Here is a 21,641-nt window from a genome sequence, read left to right as displayed (position 1 = left end):
TGCCTTTCAACAGGTATCTTCTCCTCTTTGTGGGCTGAAGCAAGTCCAAGAGGACTGAAGGGTTCCGAGGTGGGCATCCTAGTGAGTTCTAATTAATTGAATTGAACTGATTTTTATCTCACAAGTTCCCTTCCCAGAATTAAGGAAAAAAAAAACAGCTTTAAATTTTATACTGAGGTATTTAATTTCATCTCAAACAATTTTTTTTCTTTGACAACTAACTTGTTGAAAAACATCATGTTTTATTTTGAGTTGCTTCAACAAAAAGCTTTCCCTGCGAAGCTGCAAATGAGGTGAATGGCCAGTTGTTCGTATGGCTGTAGTGGGGCTCCCTGGAGACTGCGCACTGTCAGGAAGACAGAGATCTTGCAGCTTTTGGTGGCTTTGAGCATGGTTTGTGAGGGTTAATCTGTGACTATAGATGGAGCTGATTTAGAGAAAAGCTAAGCAGCCTTGGGATCCAGCAAAGCAGAGCTCTGAATAAGGTTTTGCTTTCCAGGCACTTTTCCAGCGTGTGGAAGACGCATCTTTTGTTCCTTCAGCTACTTGATTGCCTGTTGCCTGTTTACACGGTCTGATTTTAAGAGGTAATTTGCAGAGTCTGTTTGGCAGATCTGCTTTATGGATAGAGAAGATAGGGCTGAAAGCGTGCCTTGGTCAATGCACAATTCACTTCTCTACGCGAGAAGCGAAGCAGCACTGATCTAGGGAGAGGCTCGAGAGCAGATCAGCTGGTGGCAGGAGTAGCAGAGGTTAACAGAAAAAAAAGGCAGTGTCTGGGAATGAGGGAGCCTGGGGAATAGTCAGAGATTTTCCTCTAAAAGTAGAGACGAGAAGAAAAATACCCTGCAGCTCTGGTCACCTGTGAAGAATGTCCTTTCTCATCACAACCAAAAGCAGATCATTCAAGATTAATCAAGTTTTTAGCAAGTATGTGCGCCTGTGGGAAGTTCACCTTTTAACCTAATATTTATTTAATGCTAAGTGCATAATTGTTTGAGCTGGCTGACACTTATACCTGTATTGTACAGCCCAGGAGATGGAGATCGAGACTGCGGATGAAATTGCTATTGTGGGAATAGGATGCAACTTTCCTGGAGGTAAGTTTTGGGTAAAAGCAAAGCAGGCTGCCGAGTGAACGTTGAAAAGCACAGTCATTTATTAATGTTGAAATGGAGGAAAACAACATGTTCCGCGCTCACTTTTGTAGAATTCATTGCTTTGCTACTTGTAGGGTCTTTTTAAAAGGTCACACTGTGGTGGAAACTAATTGGTTCAAATCTGTCTGCTGACAGAGAGACCTGCAGTGCTGCCTGCAGGCAGGGCACTGAGCTGCGCACGCGAAACTCATACACATGAACTGGGTGGGCATGGGATGGTTTGAGCTGTCTGCACGCGCGCTGGCTGGATGGCTGTGTGTTGTTGCAGGACTGCGCATCCACAGGGACAGGACAGATCGAGGGCCTGCCAACATCACCAGCTCTGCCTGTAGTGTAAATAGGTTGGGTCTTACTAAAAGAAAGCTTCCTCCTTTATTACAGTGCTCACTTTGAAAGGTGCCAGAAGAGAGCAGAGCTGGATAAATACAGCTCTGTCTCTAGTCCAGTTCTGCCTCTTACAAATACAAACCTAAATACTGCCTCTTGTACGAGATGGGAAGCTTCAGTAAAGAACTAGTGTTGCCTACCATAGTAAAAGACAGCAGCCTGTATTACAGTAGTCTCATATTTACAATCGTAGTGACAATCGGGCCTTATGACAGTGACAGCTGACTTTATATTCTGAGTTTAGATGGTTGACTGAAATTAGATGGGTGGAGATGTTCAGATCGCTGTGAGAGATCTCTAGGTTCTGGCTGCTGCTGTCAAGCTCTCCATGTTCTTTACATTAGATAGATGCAGATTTTAAAAATCTAGAAATGATCCAGGGAGTGGAATACGGTTCTGTTCTTGCAAGTCGGCGTTCAGCCCTAAAGGTGACCACGCTAGTCTCTCCCTTTTTCTGTTTTCTTTCTCGCCCTCACCACGTTTCAGTTTCTGGCTTCATTTTGTACAAGACTCAATAGGTGTATACCTAATGTATCCATGTGGCACAGTGATAACTATGTGGCCCATAGCTAACTGTGGGCAAACATGAATGGTTCTGAATCTGGTAAAGTGCTAGTAAATACGCAGCAGCAGTCTCTTGCCCGAGCATTAAATAGCAATTTGGTGCAAGCCATCTGTTGGTCCAGACATGCCAGTAAAGGGAGTCTCTTCAGAAATGTTGTGCTTAATTACCTCGCCATGCAGTAAGCGAACACGTGTCTCATGCTGCACTGTGGGTGCTCAGAACTGCGTTTCTGGCCTTGCCTCAAAAGAACCGTTGAGTGATGGGAGCTGATGAAGTACCCCGTGTGTGGCTACTGTCTGAGGCTGTGTCTGTGATGATGGACTCACCGTGGGAGGGATTAGGTGGGAATGCTCTCCTGTGGTCACTGTTGCTGTCTGCTAGCAGGGTCCCCAGCCCTGTGTCGGTTAGAGCCCTCCTGGTCAGTGCTGGGGCATGGCACAGGTTAGCAAGGGACTGTTTGCAGAGTGAGTGGGGGTGCAGCCAGTACATATCTTGGGTGAAGTGAAAGCTGGGAGAAGGAGAAATGTGGGCCACTGTGTGGATGCCATGTTTGTTGGTTTCAGGGCTAAGAAGGTGGCCCAGACTTATCCTCAGTGCCCGGAGCTGAAGCTCTGGATCAAAACCAGTGAGGACAGGGTCCCTCACAATCCAGTAGCAAGGTGTTTGATGCTGTCAGCGTTGAATATACACATACTTTTATGTTTGATTTAGGCGCCCCTCTAGCATTAGGGACAAAGGATAATGCCTCTGGCATTTTCCCAGGATTTGTAGGCTCAGTCTGTCTTCAAAGAGCTAATGTCCAGAGATGATCTCTTGCTGCCAATGGAGCTGCCTGAGGAGCGGTGCTGTACAGATACAGAAAGACCTCATCGTACTTGTGTGGTCATTAAGGACACGCTGCATGTATCTAGTAGAGGCAGTGACATAGTAGGGAAATGAGGACAGCAGAAAGTAAAGGATTTTGTGCGGTTCCTCTGCTTTTAGGCAAGCAGTGAAGGGATCCATCTTGCCTTTCCATTTTCCTCTCACCAAAGAATGATCGTTTCTTTCTCTGGTGATTCTACTGGAGCAACCTAGACTTATTCGTGGGAGTTCCTTGTAAGTGAGCGTGCATTTCTGGGTCTGCATGGGGAGGGGGAGCACCTAATTTAATCTACTTTAAAACCTTCTGTACAACAGGTGATGGAGTTGACAATTTCTGGAAAGTCCTGGAGGAAGGCAAAAACTGCACAGTAGAAATCCCCCCTGAGAGATTCAATGTCAAAGACTGGTACGATCCGGATGATAACAAGCCAGGAAAAATATGTACAACGCGAGCTGCTCTTCTCGATGAGTGAGTCTGCTACTATGCAGTGCCCCTGATTTTTTTTGTACTTAGATTAACATGTCCAGCCTTTCAGAGGGTGCAAGGCACAAGGAGAGCTTATAAACGGGACCTGGGAACCAGCTTTCTTTATCTCACATGATGAACATGCAGTTGTCAAACTGCAGGGATTCCTGGTGTGTGACACCGATGAGCAAATTAAGGTGCTGGCCATGTTAAGCACATATGTACCTGGCTGGCAACACATATGACCTTTGATTACATCATTGAACGTGTATGTATGTATGTACCCACCATATGTTGAGATGTCACCTGCCATGTGATGGGGGCATTTGCATTTTGGGTATACAGAAGTACACATGCATTATGCCTGAGGGGGAGTATACTGGATCTGAGGTGGGCTCCAGCCTGCCAAAGAATTCATACTGTCTGTAGTACTATGGACTATGGAGGAAGGTGTCAAGAGTATGCGGGCATGACAATTCAGAGACAAAGTAAGGAAGTCTGGTTTTGCTAGATAGTCAAGAAGGGGATCTTGTGCTTAATTTGAGTGTTATGCTTGCTTGTAAAACTGAATTATTCATAATGTCATAATAATCTTGCTTTGCTCTGGGCTCACACTGTCACGTCTGAAAAAAACCAACTTTTTCTTTATTCTGAGTCACTCCTCCATAACACTGAGGGATTATGTGTGTACAAGTATCAGGTAAAGATACTAGTGTAAAGAGAAAGTGTGGAGGAGCAAACTACAGTATGTCCTCATGTCTCATGTCAAATTATCTCAGAGATATGGGTACAGCTCTACAGGGGCTATGACTAGTGCAAAGAACAGCAAATTACAGTAAGATCAGCATAAGTGTCTTTTATTTTAAATCCACATTCACCTTAAATCCTCAGGCTGTAGACCTTTACTCAAACGAGAAGTTCACATGTGCAGAAGCAATCTTACTGGCTCTGGAGAATAATGCTTAGAAGGTTTGAATCGTAGGACCCAGAATTACTTCAGTGATTACTCCCATGTTAGATATTGAATTCTCCACTGAAATCAAGACAGGATAGAAGGCCAATACAAATCTGATCTTGGGATACAAGATTAACCCTGGGATTGGTTGTTTGTAAGCATGGGCCTACTTTCAAGGTTTTTTTTAAAGATAAGCACACACATACACACATCAAATATTTTGAATTTATTATTGGAGAAGTTGGGGTATCTCTTGGAAACATTTGAGCTGATCCTCTACTTATTGGTTTTAAATTGTAAAGCATTGGTCTATATTGCCCTAAATAATTTAGAAGACAATATGTGTTTAAAACTTGTTGGCTAAAACCACATTACAGCAGAGGGAGTCTCATTCTGCAAATTTTCATAATCTGAGGAGTCCTGTTGGTACTAGTGGGATAACCAAGTGAATAAAAATTTCTAGGAGGGGGGCTCATAACTCTGGAATGCAGAATCGTTGATAAAAACACATATTTTGTGGTGGGACATCAAACATCCCTGGCCTATAAACATTTTCTTCTGAATTTCATAAATGGGAACCGTGGCCTAACCAGCAGTTACTGCTTTGCTTTTCATGAAATTGCAAAAAATGTGTACTTTGAGTCTTCTGGTATTGTGTATGTATTGTACCATTTTCTGGTCTGTGTATTTTAGATTTAATTCGTTTGACAACCACCTGTTTGGGATTAATAATATGGAAGCTGAACGCATGGATCCGCAGCAGAAGTTATTGATAGAATGCACATACAAAGCCCTGGAGGATGCAGGAGTCCCCATAGAAGCTATCAGTGGCACCAAAACAGGTGTTTTTATTGGTAAGATGAACGTTTCATGGTGAAGAAAGTATGTTTGAACCTCACGAAAATTGGAGCACTCCTTCATAAACTTTACATGCACATCTAGCACTGGAGGTCTAAGGCTACTGTGCTGTGACGCTACTGGTTATTTTTGGTAAGGATTACCAGGCTACTCTAGAAGTTCATGATATAATTCACGTATCTCTTTAGGTGCTCCTCTTAGTGTCTTCAGGCACTGAAGCTAAATCAGGAAACAGTTAAAGTGGCTACCCAACCCTTCCCAGGAACGATACTCTCAAGACAAACCTACACTTTTTTCCACTATACCGTTTCCCAGTATAGCATTTGTTAAGGTGTTGTAGGGATTAATATCCTTTTAAACCAGCAGAAATCCTCCCGTAGTTATTAGTATGCTACCAAGGTGCACTTGTCCAACTGCTTACCTCAGTACCTGGAAGAGTTATGGAGAAGATTATACTGGGTGCTGTTGAAAGACGTTTAAAGGACAATGCAATCATCAGGAACAGTCATCATGGGTTCCCAACCGGAAAGTTCTGTTTAATCTGATATCCTTCTACAATCAGGCCACCCACCTAGTGGGGGAAGAGAAGGCGGTGGATGTAGTTTTTCTGAATTTTAGTAAGGTTTTTGATCTTGTCCCTCACAGCATCCTTCTGGACAAGTCCAACTGTGAGACGACCAGGTCCAGGCTGCACTGGGTGAGGAAGTAGCTGAACAGCAGGGCTCAAGGGGTTGAAGAGAATGGGGCTACATCTGGCTGGTGACCGGTCACCAGCAGTGTTCATCAGGGCGCATTTCTAGGGCCAGTTCTGTTGAACATTTTTATCAAGGACCTGGATGCAGGAGTTGAATGCACCATTAGTAAGTTTGCTGATGATACTAAATTGGGAGTTGCTGTTGACCCTCTCAAGGGACACGAGGCCGAGAGGGATCTAGATAGATTGGAGCATTGTGCAGTCCTCAGTGGCATGAAATTTGACAAGAACAAATGCTGGATTCTGCATCCGGGATGAAGTAACAGTGGACACAAGTCTAAACGGGGAGAGGAGTGGCTGGAGAGCAGCCCTGCAGAAAGGGATCTGGTGCATTAAATAGAGTGTAACCAGCTGGTCAAAGGGGTGATTCTCCTGCTGTATTTAGCATTGGTGCAGCCTCACCTTGAGTATTCTGTGCAGTTTTGGGCCTCACAATTTAAAAAGGAGATGTCCAGAGGAGGGCAACAAAGCTGGTGAAAGGGCTGGAAGGCATGTCCTATGAGGAGCAGCTAAGGACTCTGGGTCTGTCCAGTTTGGAGAACAGGAGAGTGAGGGGCGAGCTCTGCTCTCTATGGCTTCCTGAGGAAGGGAGGTGGAGAGGGAGGTGCTGAGCTCTTCTCCCTGGTATCCTGTGACAAGGTGTATGGGAATGGTTCAAAGCTGCGCCAGAGGAGGTTCAGACTTGGCGTTAGGAAGAATTTATTTACAGAGAGAGTGATCAAACACTGGAAGAGGCTCCCTTGAGGGGTGGTTGATGCCCCAAGCCTGTCAGTGTGTAAGAGGCATTTGGAAAATGCCCTTAATAACAGGCTTTAACTTTTGGTGAGCCCTGAATTCGTCATGCAGTGGACTAGAGAATCATTGTAGGCCCCTTCCAACTGAACTATTCTGCTCTGCTCTGCTCTGCTCTATTCCATTCCATTCCATTCCATTCCATTCCATTCCATTCCATTCCATTCCATTCCATTCCATTCCATTCTATCAAGGAGCTAGAATAACAGCACATTTTTGCTGATGTAACCTGTGTCCCTTTTAAGAGGAATTTTCAGGGATGGTTAGGCTGATGAAACTATAGGGGCAAACTGTTTAGATCATCTTTTAGTCTGAGACACGCTCTTCTTTCACAGAGGTGACTATTCCTTGCTCGCTGACTTTTCTGCATTTTCCACACGTGCCTGTGGACTTGGGGATCCACTTTATTTCGAGCACGTATGCTCCCAGAAAGAGGACACAACTCCTCTCACAGGCCCTGTTCTTTTCTATTTCTGTCTTACTTACTGTATCGCAGTGAGCAGACCAAAGATAAATAAAAAGCACTGGATGTAGCTTATGCTGTGACCTTTAACTTGGAACATGCGAAGAATTGAAGCTAATGTCCTGTACATTTATATCCTACCTATCCTCATTGTAACTTCTTAATATCTATTCCCATAGTGAAACAAACCCAACCACTCTCAAACTGAGAAACAGGGGTCTGAGGAGGCTACACAGAGCTTAGCTGCATCATACAATGAGTTAAGCAATCAGGAAACGCCCGTCATTTACTGTGCAGGTAGAAATGTCCAGTGTTAGATACGTTTGTGTAAGTTGGGTCCAGAGGAATTGCTGGGAGTTTTGCCTTGGACTTGCGTTGAAACAAAGTTTCACCACAGGAGCACTGACTTCATGTAGTTTACTATTAAAACAGAAACCCAAAACGTGCTGTCAGGTTTAAAGCTGTACATCCCTTTTGTTTGCTTGGCTTAACGTGACACATATTTAATATTTTTGCAGGTCTTATGAATCGAGACTATGAAATTGTAACAAGCAGAGCAGCGAGTGAAATAAATCATTATGATGGTACTGGAGCAGCAATGAGCATTGCTGCTAACAGGGTCTCATTCACTTTTAATCTGACTGGACCATCACTGACGATTGACACTGCATGTTCATCTTTTCTTTTTGCTCTACACTACGCCTTGCAAGCAATTAAATCAGGTAATGGGACGGAAGAGAAGCTGGACAATGAAATTAGACTTGCTACTGTTTCTGTGCATCATCTTGGACATCTCAACATGAGCGTCTTTCCATTTTACTCCAGGAGACTGTGAGGCAGCAATCTGTGGTGGAGTGAACTGCATAATAGATCCCCGCACCTTTGTGTCTCTCAGTAAAGCAAAAATGATCTCTCCCGAGGGAATAAGCAAACCCTTCTCCAAAAAGGCAGATGGCTATGGAAGGGGAGAAGGCTGTGGTGTTGTTTTCCTCAAACCACTGAAAAAGGTAAGGTTGCTTGTGAAGCAGCCTAAAGTAGGACTGGTTCCTTACCTGAATTTCATACCTCCAATTCTCATAATTACTCCAGAAAAGATTTTCCAATTCAAGTTTAGGATTAATGAAGCACTTACTGAGCATTAAGCATTTATGCACTTCCCCTACCGTGGGGAAGGGATCACACATTTTAAAGTCAGTATTATACTCTGTCTGTTCGTTGTTTTGTTGTTATGTTTTGGTTTGTCCTATACAGGGAAAGCATGGGATTATTAAAGATAATTTTACCTTTTTATGACACAGGCAAAAGAAGATTACAGCAAAATCTGGGGTGTTATAAACATCAGTGCAGTAAATCAGAACGGTAGGTCCATGACTCCAATCACAAGACCGTCTCAAATAGAGCAAGAGAAGTTACTGCGCAGCATTTATGGAACTCATGTTGATCCCTCAGTTGTGCAGTACATTGAAGCACACGGTACAGGAACTGCCGCTGGAGATCCTGTTGAAGCTGAAAGCCTGGGTAGTGTCATTTGTAAAAACAGGTCTTCACAAGTTTCCATTCTGAAAATGGGTTCCGTGAAAGGAAATATTGGCCACACTGAATCAGCTGCTGGAGCAGCAGGGTTAATCAAAGTGCTTCTGATGATGCATCATGGAAAGATTGTTCCCTCCTTGCATTACTCAAAGGAGATGAGCAGCATCGATACAGAGAAATTGAACCTTGCAATTCCCACAGCTGTAGAGCCCTGGGAAGAATCCCCTGAGCATGGAAGAGTAGCTGGCATCAACTGCTTTGGATTTGGAGGAACCAATGCTCATGTGGTAGTCAGGCAGATTAAGCAGCTAGAGCCTCTTCCCGCCTTTAAGAGGCCCCTTGAATTAGTTCTGCTGTCAGCAGCGTCAGGTAAGTCCCTTCAGATGACAATGGCCGATACAGCTGACCAGCTGCGCACAAGAAACTCTGTAACTCTCCCAGGCCTGGCCTACACGTCTGCCTGCAGAAGAAGCCATGCCAACTATAGGTACCGAAAAGCGTTTGTCACAAATTCTCTCCAACACTTGCAGCAAGAGGTTACATCGGCAGCGAGCACTGAACTTGCCGTGTCAAAGGTGGAACCACAGCTGGTGTTTGTGTTCTGTGGCAACGGCGTAACGCTGAAGGAGTTCAGCGAGGTACTGCTGAGCTCAGAGCCAGTGTTCAGAGATAAGTGTGAGGAAATAGAAGCACTTTTTCAGAAACATGCTCCCATCAGCCTCCTGCCACGAAGAGGCCATAGCGCAAAGTATTTGTTGGATCCAGAGCTTTCCCAGCCCTTGCTTTTTACCCTGCAGGTTGCCTTAGCTTCCCTTCTGAAATACTGGGGCATTAAACCAGTCACTGCTGTTGGCCACTCGGTAGGGGAAGTTGCTGCTGCGCATTTTGCTGGGTACCTTTCCCTGGCAGATGCAGTCAAAGTGATTTATCACCGGAGCCGGCTGCAGGCAAAGACTGCCAGTGGCAGAATGTTGGTGGTTGGAAACATCCCTGTTCAAGAGATTGCTGAATGTCTGCATGGCTACTCAGGAAAGGTGTGCATTGCAGCTTTCAACAGCCCAGTTTCCTGCACCTTGTCTGGGCATTCGGACTCTGTGGATGCTGTGCAGAGAGATCTAGCTCAAGCTTTCAGCCAGAGAAACATCTTTCTTCACGTTTTAAATGTCCCAGCTGCGTACCACAGCCCCAGCATGGATATGATACTTGGGGAGTTGGAAGAGAACATAAAAACTTTAGAAAAACAAAAGGGGGAAATTGAAGTGATCTCAACACTGACTGGGGTGGCTGCTTCTGAAAATGACTTTGCTCAGGGCAAATTCTGGGCCCGGCATACTCGTGAGCCTGTTGCTTTCACTCAAGCTATCAAAACTGCAGCTAGAGACAAGGAAAACGTGGTGTTTGTGGAAATAAGTCCTCACCGAGCGTTGCAGCGAAGCATAAAGGAAACTCTAGGAAAGGGCACAAAGGTGTTCTCTTCTTTGCAAACTGATGCAGAGTATCAGACACTCTTCACCCTGGTAGGAAATCTGTTTGAACTGGGATATAATCCCAACTGGCAGCACTTTTATAATGGGTATCAAAGCGCTCCACTGGCCATTCCGCGGTATCAATTTGATCGCAAAAAACTCATGGCCTGTCTAGATATCCATCAACAAGCAAATCAAAGAAGTGTCAGCTCCAGTCATCCTTTGATTTATGGCATAAACAGTGACAACACGGAGTTTGGCTGCCTGCTGTCTCAGGAGACGACATCGTACTTATATGAGCACAAGAACAATGGTGTGGCTTTAGTCCCTGGTGCTTTTTATGTGGAGCTTGGTCTGGCCTCTGTGATGAACAGCTCAAGACCTCGAGTGCCTCTGAGTACTTGCCAGATGAGCATCAGTTTTTCTGCGCCGTGTGTTCTCACACAGAGTTCGCAAGTCTTGAATATCAAACTGAGTCCACAAAAAGCAGTGACAGCCTTTGAGATAGTCTCTTCCTCCAACGCAGTTTATGCTACGGGCCATGTCGTAAAGGGGCCTGAAGCTGTGGTGGAAGAAAGCACCATCTGCGTCCAAGACATCTATCAAAGATGCAGGTCAGTGGTTAGCAGAGAGGAGGTTTATGAAGCACTGTCTGAGATTGGCTTTCAGTATGGTTCCATGTTCAGGCAGCTCAGTGACGTGCATTATTGCCAGGAACTAAAGGAAGGTATAACAAACATAAAGGTGAACAAGGAGACTGTCAGAGAGATGCACAACTACTGCATCCATCCAGTGCTGCTCGACTGTTTTCTGCAGATGACTGCTATCATGACCTCAAGGACGGTCCAGTCCAGAGTAGGCTTTCCATCAGGGATAGGCAGCCTGGTGGTGCTCCGACCACTGGAGGAAGAAATGATGATATATATGAGAACAAGCAAAACCAGTGGGAACTGCCTAGAGGTCTGTGGGTGCTTTATGGACAAACATGGCTCTGTTTTGGCTGAACTCAAGCGCGTTGCCATCACTTTCATGAAGCAAGCATCTTCCAGAGACAACGAGTTCATGTTTGAAAACAAGTGGAAAGAAGTCTCTCTTTCACAGACGATTGGATATCTGGGGGCTATGCCCAGGGTCCTAGTGTTTGCTGACAAATTTGGGATAGCTGAGCAGCTCAAAAAATACTTGCATCCTGATTCAAGATATGTTATGTATGAAGACTGGGAAGCCCTCTTGGAAGGCCATACACAGAATAAAATGAGAGCAGATGTTGAGGATTATGATGACATTCTCTTCCTGTGGGGAATTCAAAAGTTAAATGAAGACTTCCCAAGCAAAGCAGTAGACGAATTGGCAAAGTGTTGTGAAGCCTATCGCCAAGTTATTGTGGCATTAAGAGAGAAAATGTCCCGCTGTTCAGTCAGAGTTATCACCTACAGAACAACAGAGAGAGATGTGGACCATGTTAACTGTGGGTTTGCGTTGCATGGCATGACCAGAACTTGTGTCACTGAAGTTCCAGAAATCACGTTTCAGATGATTGACCTCAGCTCTTCCAGTTCCCTGGACATCTCAGTGCTAGCAGATGTTCTTGTCAAATACAAAAGTAGGGACTATCCAGAAGTTCGCATCAGCCAGGGAAGAACTTTTGTGGCTGAAATCAGACGCACACCTTTTGTAGATGCAGATTACGGCCAGCGTGTAAGATCTCTCCAGAAGTCAGAAACATTCACTTTGTACACTTCTGATCCGTACACAGCAAAAGACTTGTCTGCCGAATTATCCCCCAGCACCGCTCCTCAGCTTGAGAAACAGAGCGTTGAAATTCAAGTGGATAAAATATGTCTCCACTCAGAAGATTATTTTCCCATTAGTGTTTCTAGTCGTAACTTTGGTAATACACTGTATTGGAATTCACAAGCAGTAGGCAAACACAGACTTCTGGCTCTTGATTTCAGTGGCACAGTAACAGCAACAGGCAATGATGTGAAGAAACTTAAAGTGGGAGATCACGTGGTTTCATGTTATCCAGCTGCTGCGTCATCCAGAGTTCGGATTCCAGGAACAGTTTGTTTCAATGTAAAGAAATTCCCATGCTTTCAGAACGTCCCCTGTATGTCATACTTTATCCTTGCGTGGGAAATCTTCAGTCAGAGGTTACCCAAGGGGAAAAAAGGCAGAACACTGGGTATTATTTCTACAGAGCCATCATCGGTTTTGTGCCATGTTCTTTCAGCGGCAGCAGAAGAGATGGGTTGGAGAGCAGTACTTGCGAGGCCCACTCCTGATAAGTTTCAGTACATAAACTTATGCAATGCCCTTGTTGTTCTTCCTCCAGTAAACAGACTGTCTCAGGAGGATCTGTCCCACATGAACTTTCTTAAAGATGTGGTGATAGTGTGTGGCAATCGACAGTCTGACTGTGTCCAGAATGACAGCGGAATTGATCATGAAAATGTCAGCTTCCATATTCTTACACTTGCCAGCATTTTCCAGAAAGCATCTCTAAAGGAATTGCAGAAGACTGTGCATGCATGGATCAATTCCATGGATATGAAACGTTTTAGACATCTATCAGGTTCTGTTTTTCAGCAGACTGAGAACTTGGAAAGGATAAACTCTGTGACGTCTTATTTTACCTGCAAACCTGTCCCACTTGCTGTACTGAGAAGGCAGAAGGACATCACCATGCTTTCAGATATACCGTTGTATGAATCCCAGAAGAAGTTGTTTAAGCAGAATGCTGTTTACGTAGTAGTCGGAGGGCTCACTGGACTTGGCTTTGAAACGGTGAAATTCATAGCCGAGAATGGAGGAGGGTGTATTGCAATACTCTCCAGGAAAAGTCCAAGCAATGAGAAGCAAGAAGAGATGAAGGCTTTGCAGCAGCAGTATAAAGGGAGCAAAGTAGTGTTTGTGCAGTGTGATGTTACTTCGACCAGTGATGTTGAGAAAGCTTTCCAGTCCATTGCAAACATCTTTGCAAGGAGTCCAATCAAAGGAGTATTTCAAAGTGCTGTTGTTTTACATGATGGCCATGTTGAAGCTCTGACCTTGGCTGACTTTCAGAAAGTGCTGAGCCCAAAAGTAGCAGGGACCCTAAATCTTCACTGGGCTACCAGAGGCCAGGAGCTTGACTACTTTGTGTGCTATTCCTCTGTAACTTCCTTTCTGGGAAATTCCACCCAGGCAAACTACGCGGCTGCAAACTCTTTCTTGGATGTCTTCTGCCTCTACAGGAGGAACTGTGGGCTTTCCGGCCAATCCATTAACTGGGGTGCTTTGAACCTTGGCATACTGCTCAATCAAACCCATATTCAGAACATTCTGGAGTCCAAGGGCATAGACATTCTGCAAGTGCATGAAATTCATGAGTATCTCAGGAAGAGCTTACTTCTGAATAACCCGCAGCAAGCTGTCGTCAAGTTAAACTTTCAAGCTTTATCGCATCATGTTTTTTCTCGCATTCTTTCACTCAAAAGTCGCTTCATGTCACTTATATCAGAAGAATTCAGGAACCAGCTTGAAACCCCTGAGGAAACTCAAGTCCAGGATACTGCCTTGATCAAATCTGAAGACTATATCACCTTACTGGTAAGTGACCTCACCAGGTTGAACCCAGATGAACTGACCATGAATACACCACTTTCATCGTTGGGCATGGACTCTATGTTAGCTATGACAATTCAGAACCGTGTCTTTCAAGAGAGAAAGGTGGACATACCTCTTCTGAAACTGCTCGATCCTCACACAACTCTCTCAAATTTAGTAGTAGTTTTAGAAGAAACAAGCAACGCAACTGGCAAAGCGGAGAAAAAAAAGGCTGCGGATGACAGTGCCGAAAATGGGAGCTGGCTATAGGAGTCTTCTCATTCAGGAACTGTGTAACTTGGCAGCTACCTGGAGGGGCCCTTTGGAGTATCTCAGAATATGTCGTTGCAGACAGGGTAGAAGATCTGGTGATGCTGAATGTACTCTTCTGCATCGACCCAGAAAAACTCAGACCAGGTTCTTCTGCCATTGCACTAGCTGTATTAATTTCAGTCAATTGTTTGAGTTGTTACTTTCAAGACTTTTACCTTCATTTTTAATTTTTTTAAACTGGAAATAGGTAGGTTGATACATATACAATTTCCTTCGGTAAATTTACATATTCAATGCGCATTGCATTTTTTAGCCCGTTTAAAAGTCTTGATCAAAATGGTGTGTTTGCACTTCTAAATGATGACTGCACCTGTAAAGCAGCACAGGTTTATCACCATTTTTGTCATCATTATGTTCTTACTGTATTATTCCTTTTTTGAATATTATCAGATGTGTATAAATACGTGTGTCATTTTGAAGGTCTTCTAGATGTTGTGAATTTCAAAGGTTTCTTCTCAAGAAATTAAACTTAATTTTTTCCTTATGTCTGCAAAAATACTAAAAATTTACCAGTTGAAAAGCATACAGTAAAGCAACTGTTTTTCTTTATTAAATAACCATCTTTTACGAAAGCTCTAATAAGCAAGAATAGTAAAAAAGTTTAAAAACCAAAACTTAAAGTGTATCTGTCATGGTTTGGGCCAGACTGACGACCGAGACGAATGACAGATGGTCTCCCCCACCTCTTTCTCCAAGGACCTCAAACCAGGAGAGTATCTTTGTCTTATTTTGATTTTTTGTCCCTCATCTGCTCTCCAAGTTTAAATTTTCCTTACCCTGACATCTGCCCTTATTTTACGCCAGTGAGGAAATACAGACTTTTCCCCAAGGACACTGAAGGAAACTTTGCTTATAGGCTTGTAATATGGGAATAGGGTCCTTGTATTGTTTCTCCCTTTTATACCTAATTAGCATTCACCCCAAGATGTCCCTCGCGGGTCTGGTAGTATTCTCCAGTGCATGGAGTGTCCACGGACTATGAGGTCCCCCTGAAACCACTTCTTCCCCAGGCTGAACAAGCCCAGTTCACACAGAAACACAGAATCGTAGGGGAGGGAAGGGACCTTCTGAGACCATCTAGTCCAACTCCCCTGCAAAGCAGGTTCACCTAGAGCAGGTTGGACAGGAATGGATCCTGTTCCCTCAGCCTCTCCTCATAGCTCTGCTGCTCTAGCCTCCAAGCATCTTGGTGGCCTTCTGCTGAACCTTCTGTTGAACTTACTCAAGCTTATCTATACCTTTCTTACACTGGCGGGCCCAGAACTGGACCAGGGTTCCAGATGTGGTGTAATGAGTAAAGTGTGGTGAACTGGTGGTGTACCTTACACCACAACTGTGATATAATGAGTAAAGGTGAAGAATCACTTCAGTCGGCCTACAAGTTATGCTCCTGTCGATACAGCCCAGCCGGCTGTTAGCCTTCGTTGCTGCCAGTGTGCGACTCGTGCTTAGTCCACTGCCCATCAGGACCCTCCGGTCCTTTTCATCCAAGCTGCTCCCCAGCCAGTCATTGCAACATGTACGAGCTCCCCAGCTCGTAACATCGTGGGGCTTAGTCTGTCGCACGTGCAGAACTGGTGCAGGGGGCTAATCCACCCCAGGTGCAAGGCCTTGCATTCCCCATGGTTGAAATTAATGAAGATTCTGTTAGGCTATTTGTCCCTCCGAATAGCGGCCCTCCCCTTCAATGTGCCAAACGCTCTCACCTCGCTTCACGTCCTCCATGAATTTGCTGAGGGCAGAATCTGTCCTGTTGCCTAGGCTGCCAATAAAGAGCCTGCGGGATGCTGCTAGGAACTCGCTGCCAGATGGACTTTGCACTGCTGATATCGTCACCTTTTGGGCCTGCCAGGCCAGTAAATACCCCACGCAGCTTATAGTCCTCTTTTTCAAACTATCTCACATCAATTTGGCTACAGAGATGCATTAGGAGACTGTGCTGAAAACCTTGATGGAATCAAGGTGAATAACATTCTCTCTCCTCATCCACAGAGCCTGTCTTTTCATTCTTTCTTTCAAGGTAATCAGGCTGGTCAGGCACCACCTGCCTTTGGAAAATCCATGCTGGTTGTTCCCAACCACTTCTTCATTCGTGTTCCTTACAGCCTGAATCATTCTGGTTCTGTATGAGCAGAGATCCCCCGGGACCTTGCCCAAACATCTTGGAGGGAAGCATGGTAATGCAGTGAGGAGTAAGTAACTCTATATGTATACGTATACATACATGCACACATATGAGGAGATGCACAGGGAAGATTTTAAATCCAGAGTGGTTCTGGTGCAGCAGAACCTGACCAATAGCCAGGGAACTCACAGAGCAGGGAAACAAACACATTAATTTTGCTTGTTGTCTGTGCTGTTTCCTGTGCAAAAGCACAAGCACCTTGCAGCACTGGTGGCAAGGTCAAAGCAGCGGCTTCACATAGCAGTAGGTTAAAGGCACGTTTGGAACTATGATACAGAGGGTGGAAGACACTCCAGGACATCGCTCTCTGGTTGCTTGATGGCTTGAGGGACACACCTTGGAAAGGGTGATGCCAAGGCCAGTTGCTGTTAATTCAAACGTGGCCATTAGTCACAAGAATTGTGCTGACCGATGTGTCAACCAGGGAAGTAACCAGAGCGAACAGCAGTAGCTATAAATGCCCATAGCGGTGTAACGCTGTGACAGAAGGACGCAGAAGTTTCCATTGCCTCAGATGACTGTTTCTGCACTGCACCATATGCCCACCTTGCCAGAGGCAGCAATACCACAAACGTTGCACTGTGTCATCCTGACCACCTGAAATAATGTTTGTGTGAATAATTAATGCATCCCACCTGCAAAACAGCAAACTTTTTGCCTGAATGTTATGCAGCACTGGTGAGGCCACATCTGGAGTGTTGTGTCCAGTTCTAGACTCCTCAGTACAAGAGAGACATGGACATAGTGGAGAGAGTTCAACAAAGGGCCACGAAGATGGTCAAGGGACTGGAGCATCTCTCCTATGAGGAAAGGCTGAGAGAGCTGAGAGTGTTCAGCCTGGTGAAGAGAAGGCTCACAGGGCATCTTATCAATGTGCAGAAATACCTGAAGGGAGGGTGCAAAGAGGACAGAGCCTGGCTTTTTTCAGTGGTGGCCAGCGACAGGACCAGAGGCAATGGGCACAGCCTGAAACACAGGAGGTTCCCTCCGAACATCAGGAAACACTTTTTTACTGTGAGGGTGACTGAGCACCGGCACAGCTTGCCCAGGGAGGTGGTGGAGTCTCCCTGCTTGGAGATACCCAAAAGGCATCTGGACACGGTCCTAGGCAATGGGATCTAGGTGTTCTGGCTTGAGCAGGGAGGTTGGTCCTGTGACCCCCAGAGGCCCCTTCCAACCTCCACCGTTCTGTGATCTGGTGAAAAAAGAAGCCTCCAAACCTGTAATCAGTTGTGCATTCCAAGACCCTCAGACTATAAAAAATCTCTTTGGGAAGAGAGAGGGAAAAGAGAGAGAGAATTGACTACCAACACACCACGTCTCCTGCCATGACTGGGCGTATTATCTGTCACCTCTGTGTGGTATCACGCTGCTTAAACTTCTATGTTTGCTGTGTCTCTGTACATGGATAGACCTATGAGATATGCTTTTATACTTTTGCTGAATTTGTATCATGAGACACCTTTCAATCTCATAATACAGCAGCTGCTAAAGCTAGCACTGCAGGGCCAAGTGTCACGGAGAAATCTCAGATTCCACAGATTAGGGCTCTGCTATGAAGTCTTAACAAGTATTTTTCCAGCTTCCAACAAATCAGGCCTGACTACAAGCATGGCCCATATATAATTTCCAAAGAAGAATTTTAGTCTTGATAAGGACAGGTCCCATTGAGTCAGGCGTGCAGATACGGATTTATGGAAGACAAGGGCTACAGTATCTCTTCCTTAATTGCCTGGCATCGGTATGGATTAGTGTGGTGAGTTTCCATTTGACAGAGCAACCGGTTCTCCCATCACGGCCAGCATCAGAATTGGATCTTCTGCCGAGGTGATGTTCCTTGTACCAAGGGAGCTGACTGATGATCTTTGGAGAGACACAGCTGATGAGAGAGGAGGGAACTTCTGGTAACTACCTATGGTAAGTGATTCTGTGAGACCGAAGCACCAACTTCGCTGGCTGCAGCCGGTGCTGCTCTTCGGCTTTCTCTTGCCAAAGCAATCACTGTTCTGCTAGCACTGCCTGGCCACGCACTTCTCTGAAAGATGGGTTTTCATCATCTACCGATGGCGCTTGTATTCCGAGGTCTTGTTGAAGGCTCTTGTCTCTCCTATGTGCTTTGGTTTTCACCAAACCCATGTGCTTTGTTTTTGACTGCTTCTGTGGAACTGCCGTACATGTCCCAGGGGCCAGAATATCTGAATAAAACCAAGAGCACTCCCAGCCCCCAAAAGCATAGTGAGAAACCTCATCTTGAAAAACGCCCTGGCAAAGCCAGTTGCAGCTGCAGCCAGGGCAATTAGAACTGACTATTCCGAGAGCAGCAGTTTGTAACGCAGGGTAGCGCAGCAATGGCAGAGCACTGACTGCTCTTTCATTTGTGCCTGACAAATACGTAGGACATGTGACCAGAAAAAAAGCCTGTGGGAAATCCACACAGATGACACTTTAGCTCAGAGATATGTTTAATGTCCTGAAAGCAGCACCCAGCTGGAGGAGCAGGAAAAAGTTCCCCACAAGCAACAGAACGGACTGCAAAAACACAGAAGCAACTCGCAGCGCTGCAGGAGCAGTGACGAAGTCCTGAGTGCTGTTCTATGCTACCAACCATCCGAACACATAAACAGGACCTTGCAGTTCTTGCTTAGGCCTCTGATTCAGTTTAAAAGGGTTTTTTGTCTTCATCAGCTGCTATCAAATGTGATTGTTTGAAGAAAGCTGTCGCTGTCGTTTCCTCCTGAAAAACGATGTTCTGCTCAAAATCTGAATTGTAATTAGATAAAAGACTTGTGAAAAAAAAATCTGTATCTGTGTTTGAGAGAAGGCTTTTAGTGACAACATTGTTTGGACTTTGCAATTAATCTCAGATAGAGCTGAGATTATACATAGATAGAGCTGAGAAAATACACAGGGTGTATTTTTCAAGATTCTGGGCTCTCGGTCTCCAGACTCGCAGTCCTGTTATCACAGGAAGGATCCCATTAGCAGGATGCATATTCAATAATAAGATAATCATGACTCTGCCACAGCACTTGGAAAACTATTAATTTTTCCAGTCAGGGCCTGAAGTGATACAGCATTTAGCCAAACTGCTCGAACGCCTGTCCCCCCTTCTCTGAGTACAACCATAAATGCAATTAGACAGATATGTTCTAAACAGCACCGACACAAATAGAGATTTAACGGCAAAGATCCCTAATGTTTCTTTGGACAAACGTGCTCATGGATGCACGTTTACTTTCTGCCCCTGGCAACTCATCAAACCATCCCCCTGTTGTGAAAAAGGAGCTTGCAGGCTGAACTAACAACTTCATTTTCCTGCAAGTAAACTGATGTCTGTTTCTTGTTTTTCCTGCACCGTGTAATGCCGGATAACATGCATGTTGGCCCACGGTTGTGTTCTGCACCCAGATCAGGGGACACAGCCCGGCTTCGGCAGGATCGGGACACAATGGTGGCCACAGCTCTGGCAGGGGCCAGGTGATGGAGCCTCAGCTTCCAAGCACTTCCCTGTGACCGGGGCAGGCTGTGGCCATGGCCTCCCCGCAGTGCCTTTGGGAGTCTCTCCCCGTAGTCTCGGCGGAGCTACCTCAGCCCTGAGGCCAGGCGGCCAAAGCTCAGGATATTAAGAAGCCAGCCTGTGTCTTCTTTTTCAGATAACGTCCCAGAGAAGTAGGTATTTGGTTGATGGAGGCAATATTGCTGCTAATGGCTTCCCTCAGTCATAACTTGTTAACACACAAAACATCGATTATCGCTGTGAAATAAAAATGCTGTAGCCTAAACGTAGCTATGTAAATGTTTTAATCGATGTAGCCAGCAGATTAAGATGAATCTTACTTGACAGCCTGTTCCTATGATGCTGGTGGAATGTAGACCTGACTCTGCTACTTAGTGTTGCACCTGTGACCGCAGAGAGGGTTATAAGAAATGGTGGCGTTAATAACAAAACAAGACATACATTTTGCAGAATCTTTGGAGAGCTACGGCAAAGCTCTTCAGACATCTGAGGCAGTTGGGATGATTAAGGAACTGGAGCACGTCACGTAAGAGGAAAGGCTGAGGAAGCTGGGACCGTTCAGCCTGAAGAAGAGAAAGCTCACAGGGGATCCTATTAATGTATAGAAATACCCGAAGGGAGGGTGCAAAGAGGACAGAGCCCGGCTCTTTTCAGTGGTGACCAGCGACAGGAGCAGAGGCAATGGGCACAGCCTGAAAGATGGGAGGCTCCTTCTGAACATCAAGGAACACTTTTTTATTGTGAGGGTGACCAAGCACTTCCACAGGTTGCCCGGGGAGGTTGTGAAGTCTCCATCCTTGGGTATATTCAAAAGCCTTTTGGACATGGTCCTGGGCAACAGGTTCTAGGGGTTCTGGCTTGAGCAGGGAGTTGGTCCAGATGACCTCTGGATGTCCCTTCCAACCTCGGCCATGCTGTGATTCTGTGATTCTGTGAAATCCATCGGCAGATGGATTTGATCATCTCTGTTACTTCAAATCTTGGGGAACGTTTGACATCACCACATTAAACAGAGCTGCACGAAAAAGAGTGATCAATTCAGAAGCCTCTTGCCCCTTAAGTCCCTCTTGACCGCCCACAACAGCATGTGACTCTGGAAGAAAGAAGCTGACATGTTCTTGCATCATTTTCAAGGATGGACTTAGCAGAGAGTGAATTCCTCAACGCAAAGTTAATCACCCCCCGCCTCCCCGCCCTTCCTTCCCCAAAAGAAACAAGAAATCCTATCCAAGAAAAAAGGTGAAATAAATTTGAATCAGGACTGATAACTCCCCTCTCTAAAATACCCATTTTCCCCACTGGCAGCAGGAGGAATCCACGGCAGTTAGCTCACATAGTACTCCCTTGGAGACAGCGAGGCTGATTTTGTTGAATATTCACAGAAGTTCAACCTACATAGGCATGGATGGAAAATCTTTAGCCGTCTGGCCTGCATTTGGCAGAAGTCTGTGCAACTGGACAGGGGGCTGAGTGTGGGAAATGTCAGACAAAATTCGTTACGGTGTTAGTCATGTCACCTCCAGATGTGTCAGCCCCCAGCAGAAGAGCAGCTTGTCCATGCTCGTGACACGGATGACAACTGATGAGACCACTTGAGCCAAGTACTGGTTTAGAAAGACACCCTTACATTTCTCATATAGCAGTAAAGGAAGATTTCATCCAGACCGTGGATTTCTTTTCAATCCTCAGAATATGAAGAAGAGATGCTTGTGCAGAACCGTAGTTTCTTGTCATCGGCGAAATTTATTGCCAAAT

The 21,641-nt window shown here is 45.3% G+C and overlaps 1 protein-coding gene across 1 annotated transcript; it reads left to right on the top strand.

Annotated features, from left to right (window-relative positions):
• The first annotated feature begins 1,024 nt into the window (after nt 1–1,024).
• LOC134510578 (uncharacterized) lies at nt 1,025–14,121 on the top strand. The gene is made up of 6 exons (XM_063323871.1): nt 1,025–1,100; nt 3,292–3,445; nt 5,091–5,251; nt 7,783–7,986; nt 8,090–8,271; nt 8,563–14,121. Exons 1-6 carry the CDS (start codon nt 1,040–1,042, stop codon nt 14,119–14,121), a joined length of 6,321 nt encoding a protein of 2,106 aa, XP_063179941.1. The 5' UTR covers nt 1,025–1,039.
• Nucleotides 14,122–21,641: the final 7,520 nt, after the last annotated feature.

The sequence above is a fragment of the Chroicocephalus ridibundus genome, chromosome 2 (assembly GCF_963924245.1).
Source record: "Chroicocephalus ridibundus chromosome 2, bChrRid1.1, whole genome shotgun sequence".
Lineage (NCBI taxonomy): Eukaryota > Metazoa > Chordata > Aves > Charadriiformes > Laridae > Chroicocephalus > Chroicocephalus ridibundus.
The sequence above is the reverse complement of the archived record's forward strand: the minus strand, read 5'-3'. Positions and strand labels throughout refer to the sequence as shown.